The sequence below is a fragment of the Nanorana parkeri genome, unplaced genomic scaffold (assembly GCF_000935625.1).
Source record: "Nanorana parkeri isolate BGI_ZX_2015 unplaced genomic scaffold, ASM93562v1 scaffold454, whole genome shotgun sequence".
In the NCBI taxonomy this organism is placed as follows: domain Eukaryota; kingdom Metazoa; phylum Chordata; class Amphibia; order Anura; family Dicroglossidae; genus Nanorana; species Nanorana parkeri.
The window spans coordinates 79,362-90,357 of record NW_017306722.1 but is presented as its reverse complement, the minus strand read 5'-3'; the positions used below and the strand labels follow the sequence as shown (position 1 = coordinate 90,357).

Below are 10,996 nucleotides of genomic sequence, written 5' to 3'. Positions count from 1 at the left end.
GGGAGGGAAGTAGCTTGATTTGCTGTGTCTGTGTGTTTGTGGAGACACACAGCATACTAGCACACACAAGGGTGACTGCATAGCATTTTGCTTGAAAAAGTAGTCACTCTAAAACAGGAAGTTAGGACTAGTGATCAGGGGACCAGCTGATTCTGCAGGAAACTAAAGCTTTTAAACATCAAGAAGCAGAATCCATTGTTAGTGATTTAACCAGCATTTGAAATAGCTAAAAATCCTTTTTTATTCTATAGGGTCTTGGCATTCAGAAAATATATAATGTTGGGGGGTTTTACGTCATTTTCAGGCCTAAAATGTGGAATATAACATGGGTGCAAAAAATGAAAAAAGGGCCTCAGTCATGAAGGGGTTAATATCACTAACTTTCTGATTTTAGTAAATTTAAAGTTATTTACAGTTACAGCTGAAAAACAGCAATGACTAGCACACCAGTTTGTTTCACTTGTTATTGCTCCAACAGCAACCAATCTGATTTGATCTTTTATTTTTCCTGTAGTTTATGCTCAATTATGTAACTTTAGGCTGGTGCTTAGAGTTAGCACAGGTAAAGACATGCATTTTTTTCCTGAAACTATTTATTTAGTGGGGATAACGGGACACTGTAAGGGTTAACTGCTCATTTTGATCTAGTGGCTCAAATAAAAACAAATATACTTACCTGATCCTTGATCCCACCTGGCTGCTAGACCTACAACCACTTCCTTCCTGGTCTATGCCCCACTGACATCATCACGTCTAATGCAGGTCATTCACCTGCATTAGATGTGAGAATACCGATGGACATACCATCGCTGAAGTGGAGGATGAGAGTGCTCACTTCCGCAGGACCGAGGATCAGGTGAGTATATCTTCTAAATTCCAGCCCCAAGACCAAAATGAGCAGTTAACCCTGAGCAGTGCGGGAGTAGATCCACTGCACGGGTTAATTTTTTAAATAATGTGTCCAAAGAAAAGTGACAATAGTGCGGTTTGGTCTCTCTTAAAACAAAAATTTATGATCCTGTTACCAGCAACATTTCAGCTCTTCCAGAATGTCATTGCTAGTACCAGCATGGCTTACCCATTGCTCCTGGTGTTATTGTTGGCTCAATACCTTGGAATTTTTCTAAATATCCACCATCAGAAATAGTTACCTATAGTCACAGCACAAGCAATCCTGGAGTATCACAATATTCAAACCTTTTACAGGACCAGCACAACTGGAGAGAATTCAAAACATTAAAATGGATTCACGCAAGTGCTGGATACAGAATAGAATCCAGCACCACTGCTATTGGGGCCATCAAATCACTCTCCTGGCATGGAGGGGGGTCCACTGGGGAAGCCATGTAACACAAAGGCAGATATGGCCTAACTGTTTTGAAAATGCTCCGTCAGCTGTGCTACAATGCTTGACCCTCATGAGCACGTGAGAAATAAGCATAACATATGCAGTAAGCCCATAATCTAACTGCTTGGGAAAGGTCAGTACTACCTACCGGGAGCCTCCTTTTTTCTGCCCTTACAGCCAATGAAAGTCATACATTTTCAGCCCTGAGCATTCCTAACCAAGTCTTAACTGAGCTAAATAACATTTGTTTCAAAATAATGCATTACAGTGACAGTGTGTCTTACCTGTTTCCATTTTGCCATCTTGGGCAGCAGGTCCTTCAGGAATGACACTCTTAACTTGCAGAAACTCGTCAGGCTCATCTCCCCCAATGATGGTAAATCCAAAGCCCATGTTACTTTTCTTTAGTGTAGTGCTTAAAAAAGTCCCTTTCAACTGTGATGCATCTCGTGTAAAAAGCGGCTTTTCTGTTGTAAGAAAAAACTATGTTTCACACATACAGTAACAGTTTTTGCAATGTGAAATGAGTCAGCAGTGAGAGATTAACATCTCAGAGCTGTGACAGAGCAGAGGTAATTACAAAGTTACTACTCCTGCTTTAATATAAATTAGTTGATCTGATCCTCAACTATGAAATTGACCTTTAAAAACACTTACAAATCTGTTTTGTTTATAATATGGGTTTACATACATGACTATGTTTGCAAGTGACTCCAAGGTTTTAAAATGATCCATTGCAAAGCTGAAATCATATGTACCTCTAAACACCTGGGCCTGTATAGGCTGGGTCCCCAATTCTGTTGTGGGCATGTTGTGCTGTTGGAGCTTCCGTTTTGCTTCTAACACTGGATTCTCAAACTGTGTTCTTCTGTTTATGTGACTGTGAAAAACGTAAACATTATTTTACTGAAGTAGATTCCCAACATATACCAGCTACTTCACACAAGACTTCTAAACAGTAAAATAAGTGCACTGAAAATTGAGGAGTTCATGTAAATAAACTGACCAAATAATTTTGGATAATAAAGTAGCAAAAATAATTATTTTAATGTGAAAAGAAAATCTAATTTAAACCAATAGGCAACAGCTCAGCCTTTGCATCTCTTTCCTCTGGCTTTCAGAAATAAGCTGAACATTATCTAGTTGTAAATTATAAATGCAAACACAGATGATAATATTAATCTAAATAATACTATAGAAGTCAAAATAATTAAAGTGCGACTTTTTAGCGTAAAAAGTGGGAAAGGGTTCGAACATTGGTAAGGCTTTAAATGCTGTCTGTGTGCCTTTTGTGTTTTGCCTGACACCTGTCCCCTAGACAGAAGTGAAGTGAAATCTCTCCAAAAAGGGCACAGACAGCAATAAAAAAACAGGCAAAACTTGTCATTTAATAACAGTGTTTTAATGGGTCTATGTCCTCATTGTAGAGATCCGCCTTTAATTCCTTTTCTGACACCCATTGAACAAATAGGACAGTCAGAGACAGGACGGAGACTCAAAAGTTCTTACTCTTCCCCATTCTATTAAAATAATTTAATGGAATTTGGCATGAACAAAATAGATAAAGAAAAGGCTAAAACAGGAAAAATAAAAATAGTTCTAATCACATTTTGTTAGCATTTGATCTGAGGGATCCAGGATAATAATTATACTGTAAAAAGTTTCCTTGCTTATGCAAAGTTCAAGACCTTAAAAGTGTAAGGCAGTGGTGGGATTAGAGAAGCTTCAAAATGGTCCTTATTTAAACTATTATATGCTATTAATTGTGAACACTTTAAAGCACTCTAAGATAAAGGTATTAAGGAAGCACCAATACTAGTATCGGTATTGGTGCCAATTTTCAGGAGTACTCGTATTCCTAAAAATGCCCCGATACCAAAAACCGATAGCAGCACTTTAATTTTTTTAATTGTTTGGCTGCCTAAAGGGCCCACGCTTGCTGGGGACCTTTCGGCAGCCTTCTTGGGAACCATGCGGCGCCTGCTTACAGCGATTCCACCACCTGCACATATCCCCCTGCTGAAACCCCCCACTCCCCTCCTGAGACCCTCTGCCTGAGACATCAGGCTGGTGATCCGGAGCAGAGTGGCAGCACAACGTATGTAGCAAATTCATAAACGATTATTCTGCATTGCTGTATAATGTATTGCTGGGCTTTGTAGACCTCTATAGTTGATGGTATTTTTCTGCATTGCTGTATAATATATTGCTTGGATTTCTAGTGCTTTATAGCTGGTGGTATTCTGAATTGCTGTATAATGTATTCCTGGGATTTGTAGAGCTCTACAGTTGGTGGTATTCTGAATTGTTGTATAATGTATTGCTGATATTTGTAATCCTTTATAGCTGGTGGTATTCTGCTTTGCTATATAATGTATTGCTGAGATTTATAGCCCCGCTACAGCTTGGAGTCAATTGCAGAGCTACCAGGGGCCCAGAGGTTGCAGCTGCGACCGGGCCCTGGCACTTCACCACTGTCTTAAAATTGCTAGTCTGTATTGTAAGGATGCACCGATACCGTTATTTTGTTATTGAGTACGAGTACCGATTTTTTTTCCTGTACTCGCTGATACTGAATATCGATACCAGAAGCTGGCTTCCTGATACAGGAAGTATCGGGCTAGGCATCAGAGCATTTGGGCAGGTACGAGTGCTCGCCCAAATACTCGGCATCTGCACCGATACCGATACTAGTATCGGTATCGGTGCATCCCTACTGTATTGTCACATGACACAAAAAAAATAAGTATTGGTAATTGGTATCGATGAGTACTTGAGCAAAAGTATCGATGCTCGTACTCAGTCTGGAAAAATGGTTTTGGAGCATCCCTAAAATGTATGCTTTAAGTATGAAGACCGGTATGAAATAAATCATGTAATAATAAAACACTCAATTTATTACATTTATTACATTTTAGTTATATTACTGAATATTGATGTGATTTAGCAGTCTGCCCTCACATCTCTGCAACCTTATCTTTAAGAAACATATCCACGGTTGTTCATAATCATACAAAAGCATCTGTGTTGGTTTACAAGGAATCTAGGAGGCAGAACAAACTGTTCTGTAATAAATGTCAATTTACATTTTATGATTAATTACTTTATTTAGCTAGAGGCAATAATGAAGAATGCTAATGCCTATAATGTCCACTCTTAGGCCAAACAAAAAATGTATTTAACTTATTAGGATTTAGAACAATTATGCCATGACCCAAAGTCACTTATCGCTTTAAGGCAGTGCGGTGACAGCATGCATGACAATAGCCTATAACAGCATAATTTAACTTTCGCGAATTTGGAATACTAAGAACTGCTTTTCTACATGAAACTATGTAATCATAATGTCTATACATTTATACAGTGCAAAACACATACAGCTTACTTACTCGACATAGTACGTGCCATAAATGGGATCATCAATTTTCTCCCAGCCATATGGAAGCTCTGAAATAAATATTTTGGAACACATTTAACTGAAATGCCATTGCAGCAGGTTAAAAACAGTGAGTACTAATATCAGCCCTATTTTCCATAACACAAAGAGGTGGTCTGTGGTCCTAACACACTTCTTGATAACATTGTCAAAATGAATTTCTGGCAGGATCAACAGGTATTTTTTTAATTTTTCAAGCAAATGTAACAAAACACTTTCAATGATATGTTTGTCAGAGCAAAAAAAAAAAAGAAGTTTGTTGTAAGAGCATACAAGAGTATATCTATGTAATCCAGAGCGCTCCTTACAGCTATATACCTATGAAATGATGGATGGTGCCATCAGTATAACAGCCTAAAATGCAGAAATATGACCAGATTTATTAGGACATTGTTAGAGTTTACTTTAGATTGCAGTTTATCTGCCAATGCTAAAAATGTGGCTAGTTCATGAGAACATCCCTGGATAAGTTTGAGCTCATTCATCTGAAAGTATGCTGAAGTAATTAGGTTCTGTAAACATTAAACCAGGGCCAATTAGCTTAACATTGTCCTATCAAAGAGTGACTACCAGGAATTGGCAGCTGGAAGTATGTCGGTTTCCAGAGAGTAACCTTTCTTACTACATCATGGCATGATAATCTACAATACTGCTTGTGGTTAGGTTATAAAACTATACTCTACCTCTGCCTTTCACTTTCCTGAGCTTTGAGAGCAGATATTATAGGACTAGGTCAGTTTAAACAATCGTTTGCTTATATTCAGCCTGTCCACAGGCTTTTGCTCCACGTGCCTCGGATTCACTACAGGAAGCTAAAGATGATGTTTATGTTGCATTGTACTGATTTAAGTATTGAATTACAGTACTGGAAACCACAAACTGCTAGAAGCAGGCTTTTCCTACAGTTTCCCCTGTACCCTGTATGATTCCAGCTTGCCAACTGAACTACTGACATCACAGCACCTGTGTTCTATTGAGATCTACGAGTGCCTCTGCTGAGGGGGTGCTTTTTAGCGGTGGATAAATTCATTATATATATATATATATATATTGCATCGATAAGTAAGCTACAAGGCACTGGAATGTACACCCAATGTGAGTGTGTATACATGAAAAAAAACAAAAACTGAATGTGCCGAGCTACAACAATGAGCAAAAAAAACAAACGCATTAAAATAATCTGTGACTCAAACAAATGTCAGTGAATAAATAATATATAAATCATATGTGAAGTATGTAATGTTCATAACTCTGAAGCTATGTCCATATAAAAACAGCAATAGTGATGAATATTTCTTGTTCCTTCACCAAATGCACCACACCAGATGTAGGGGTGCTCAACTTATTGATAGACCCTTAACCAGGGTAGGGAACCCTCGACTCCAATCGCCCACAGATGTCCTCCAATAATGTAATCAAACCAGCAGACAGATCTGTATATAACTTCTTTAGTGGGGAAACAATTACCTCCGATCTTTATTGAACTGTAGGCCTCCTCAGAATAGGATTTCAATACCAGAATCGTGTTATCCAAAAAGAAAAAGAGTATGATTTATGCTCTACTTTGTAGGCATGTTTTATTTGTGAGCTTGTGGGTGATCATGCACATGCACTGATGTGCATTTACTCTGTTAGTATATACAGTACATATATACATATATATGTGTATATACAGTATATACAGTATACACACACACACGTATAGCTTTTTTTTCCCTTGGGGGAATTGCCCAATTTGACCTTTTGTTGGGGTCTATCAAGAAGGTGAGAACCCCTACAACTGGTGCATTTGGTGAAGGAACAAGACATATTCATCACTATTTCTGTTTTTTTATGGACATATCTTCAGAGTTATGAACATTACAGACTTCACATCTGATTTATATATTATTTATTCACTGACATTTGTTTAGGAGTCACAGATTCTTTTATTGTTTTTTAGTATTGCTCATTGTTGTAACTTGGCACATTCAGTACCCCAATCTGACTTTGGCTCTTTTTTAAGTAGCTTTGGCAATGAAACCTTATTTTTTTTTTATCCTTCTATAATAGGCATGAAGAAAGGTACTGATAGCGCACTGAAATAACTTAGCTGACTTCTCTGTGCCAGTTTGCAGGTCCACATGACGATAAGGATCATTATTTTAGCCATATGTCTGTAATGTTCAAATCTCATTAGACTCAAGACTTGACAATAAAAATTCTTATCCTTGTGAGTTTTCTATGTGAATTGAGCCTTATGTGCTCCACTAGTAAAAACTTCAGATCACTGTGGGACACTAAGCAGGCCACAAACGGTGTCTCTATTTTGGCGCAGCGCATCTAATACCCCGTATTTCGGCATGCTGCTATTACTTCACCTCCAGTTTCAGGCTCATTGACTTTGAAAATTCCCAGGTATGATACTCACTGCAACAAAACGAAGATAAAATGGCAGGCTACACATCAGTTGTTATTAATGTGTTCAATTCACGCACTTAGTTATGCAAAATTTTAGTTATACTCATTGTTTGACTTTTATGCCATGAAGCGAAGCAGTTTATTTTTAATGGGTTTAATGTGTGTAGGGACACACATTTTTTTTTGCTAAAATTCCTTTTTGTATTTTTGTGATTTCTGTAGCAAGCAGAGGTCTGTAGTCAGACTATCTGTATCTCAACAGAAATGTTTCTCTAAGCATAGAGTGAATTTTCTTTGCCATATGTTGTTTTAGCTTGCTCCAGCAGGGTGTGCTAGAGGGGTTCCTGTGTTTTATAGATGTTTAATGCCCTAAACAAATAAGTGGGCCTGGGGAACCATCTGCCCCGTGGAAGTAATTTTTGAGGCCCTGTCTCTCTGACCAGGTCTTGGACCTAGGGATGTAGAGATACAGGTATCTTTGCTTCCGTGAGGTATTCCTGAAGGTGTTGGCTGCTAAACAAAAGAGTGTAAGGTTTAGAGGAACTGTCTCCCACATGCAGTTGTAGTGAGTGACTGCTTGAGTGGGAAGTATACACAGGTCATCCTGCCTTGGAAAATAAAAACTAGAACCTCAATTGCCTAGGAGCCAGAGCTGTGTAAGAGTCCAGCCAGCTTAGTCGGTGTATAGAGGGAATCAAGATAGACTTATGGAAAAATCTAGGAGAATAAGGCCTAGCTTGAGGTTTGAGATCTACTGTATTTTTGGGGATATCCTGATCTATATCTCACCCTCTTTCCCATATTGCCATGTTTGAGTGGGAAGTATATACAGGAAACATTCTATGATTTCCTGCCTTGGAAGATAAAAACTGAGAGACACCACTAGAACCACAATTACCAAGGAGCCACAGATTTGTAAGAGTCCAGCCAGCATAGTCTCTGTATAGAGGAAACCAAGCTGGACTTCTATGAAGATCTAGAAGAGAATAAGGCCTTGCTTGAAGTTTGAGAACTACTGTATCTTGGGGATATCCTGATCTATATCTCACCCTCTTCCCCATATTGCCATGCTCAGTAAACTAGTTTTTTTAAAATTTTTGAACAAACTAAAGTGAATAGTGCCAGTTTCTGTAAATCCTAAGCAAAACACCACACCTGAGACTAAATGTTCTTGAGACTTTATTACCAGGTAGAATGTGATTTTCACAATCTAGTCTCTGATGAGCTGAAAGTCACTATTTAGTCACATCTATTGAATATCAGTACAAAAAGCATTACACATATAGTTTCTACAGTTTAAATATTGACTGTTGTAGTTGGTGATAGGGGTTTCTGTGATTTTTGAGGCCGTCAGTAAAAAATGTTCTCCACTTGGCCATGCTTTTCTGTTAGAAAAAGTGTTGCTGTTAAAAAAAAAGCTGTATGATCCTGTGCAAAAACAGGTTACAGTTTGAGCATCCAGGGTTTATACTAATTTCTTCACATATAAGGACAACAATAATAAATGTGTACAAGAGTAAAGAGCTGTCTTAAAAAATAATTGATTCCTTTAACAATGCAGTTCTGGACAATGAGTCCTGGCCTGAATAATCCCTTAATCATTTTCAGAGAAAAAATGATTAGTTCTCTGTTCTGCATTTTTATTAATTACCATGTTTGGCTTTAATGAATTAAAGATCATTGTTTTTCAAAACCTAGCCTGCTAATGGATCTCACATTGAGAAAGCTATTTTGTAGTATGTCTAAACAGCAATTGCAAAGAATTACACTACTCACTATCAATTTCTCTAAAGAAGGCAATTCTAAATTCATGCTCTCTCACCCACAGTAATTACTCCATTTGTATATTATGTAGAAAAAGGTAATAAAATCCCACACGGTTGTTAGCCATTGCATGCAGAATGACTTGAAGTATATATCGTCTATATATAATGCATTTTATTTTATGTTTATATTACAGTATCAATTGTCATTTTTTCAAAGTCAGGTACTCTATATTGGCATCTGATGAAGAATTAAAGAATATAAACAAAGATTTAAAATATAACTGTACCTGAAAACAATGGGTAACTAAACACAAGAAGGCCAATTATCATTTTGGAGGGCCCTGGATAGCATTCACTATGTGTTAAAAAATACTGTATTACAATTTTCAAGCAGAGCAACACAAGGAAGAAGAAAATTAAATTTTCACTCAACAAATTGCATAGTATAATAATGTGTAAACAACTCTAAACTAAGGGCATTCCAGCGATGTGAAAGGTTAGTTATTTGTCTCAAGTGGTATCCACATCACTTTCTTGTGTGCTACAGATCCCCTTATGTGTACTCAAAGCATTTTGTAGCATAATATACTGGTACTGCACCAGAGACAATTTGTAGCATCTCATTACAGTCTTATTAAATAATGTGGAGATATGGATTCTGGTTAGTCAAGGCAAGAGTACACACTAATGCAGGGACGTGTTTTCTAACAGCCTTGCTCTGCTCCATTTTTCTTTTATTTTAGTGTTTTGACTTATACTGTAGAGCATTGACATAGAGATGATCTGTGTGACATCACCTGCCAATTACTTTATTGAGGTAGTGTTAGAGACTTGTGTTAGTGCTTTATACAGAGAGTCCTGTTTGCAAGCTAGCCAACCCTTAGTCAGCATGTCATTAGCTGGTTGGAACTAGCTTTGATAAAGCAGGGATGCAATGTTCTGGAACCCGTGTTCTTCCGTCCTGGGAAGAACATGGTTAAATGTGTGTAGGGACATATTTTTGCTAAAATTCCTTTTTGTATTTTTGTGATTTCTGTAGCAAGCAGAGGTCTGTAGTCAGACTATCTGTATCTCAACAGAAATGTTTCTCTAAGCATAGAGTGACTTTTCTTTCAAGTCCTATTCAAGTCAAGTCATAATTTTGCCACTTTATAGATCATTGGTTCGACCTCATCTGGAGTACGCGGTCCAGTTCTGGTCACCAGTACTAAGAAAAGATGTCCTTGAGCTGGAAAGAGTCCAGCGGAGGGCAACCAAACTAACTAGGGGTATGGAGGACCAGAACTATGAGACGAGGCTACTAAATTTAAACATGTTCACATTGGAGTTAAGGAGATTAAGGGGGATATGATTTCCATGTACAAGATGTTCAATGGTGGCAGCAACATTAGCGATAAACTATTTAAAATTAACTCCATTACAAAAACTAGAGGCCACCACCTAAAATTGGTGGAAAAAAAAATTCAAGCACAAGGGGCGAAGGGGGTTCTTCACAGTTAGAGCAGTTAGAGTCTGGAACTCACTGCCACAGGCGGTGATTTCAGCAAATAATGTGGAATTGTTCAAGAAACTTTTGGACGATTTTCGAAGGGACCGTAATATACAGGGGTACAAGTACTCCTAAGAATGAGATCCTATAGGTTGGACTTGATGGACTAATGTCTTTATTCAACCTCAAATACTATATATGTTGTTTTAGCTTGCTCCAGCAGGGTGTGCTAGAGGGGTTCTGTGTTTTATAGATGTTTAATGCCCTAAACAAATAAGTGGGCCTGGGGAACCATCTGCCCCGTGGAAGTAATTTTTGAGGCCCTGTCTCTCTGACCAGGTCTTGGACCTAGGGATGTAGAGATACAGGTATCTTTGCTTCCGTGAGGTATTCCTGAAGGTGTTGGCTGCTAAACAAAAGAGTGTAAGGTTTAGAGGAACTGTCTCCCACATATGGAGTTGTAGTGAGTGACTGCTTGAGTGGGAGGTATGCACCAGAGACAATTTGTAGCATCTCATTACAGTCTTATTAAATAATGTGGAGATGTGGATTCTGGT

The 10,996-nt window shown here is 38.1% G+C and overlaps 1 protein-coding gene across 1 annotated transcript in view; it reads right to left on the bottom strand.

The window, feature by feature from the left end:
• Positions 1–10,996, bottom strand: part of MAGI2 (membrane associated guanylate kinase, WW and PDZ domain containing 2) — a gene marked incomplete at its 5' end in the record, with an annotated part of 203,533 nt that overhangs the window by 130,291 nt on the left and 62,246 nt on the right. Inside the window, 3 exons of the mRNA XM_018560419.1 lie at positions 1,633–1,815; positions 2,107–2,228; positions 4,738–4,795. Coding sequence (XP_018415921.1) covers positions 1,633–1,815; positions 2,107–2,228; positions 4,738–4,795 — 363 coding nt within the window. The remainder of the gene's footprint in view (positions 1–1,632; positions 1,816–2,106; positions 2,229–4,737; positions 4,796–10,996) is intronic.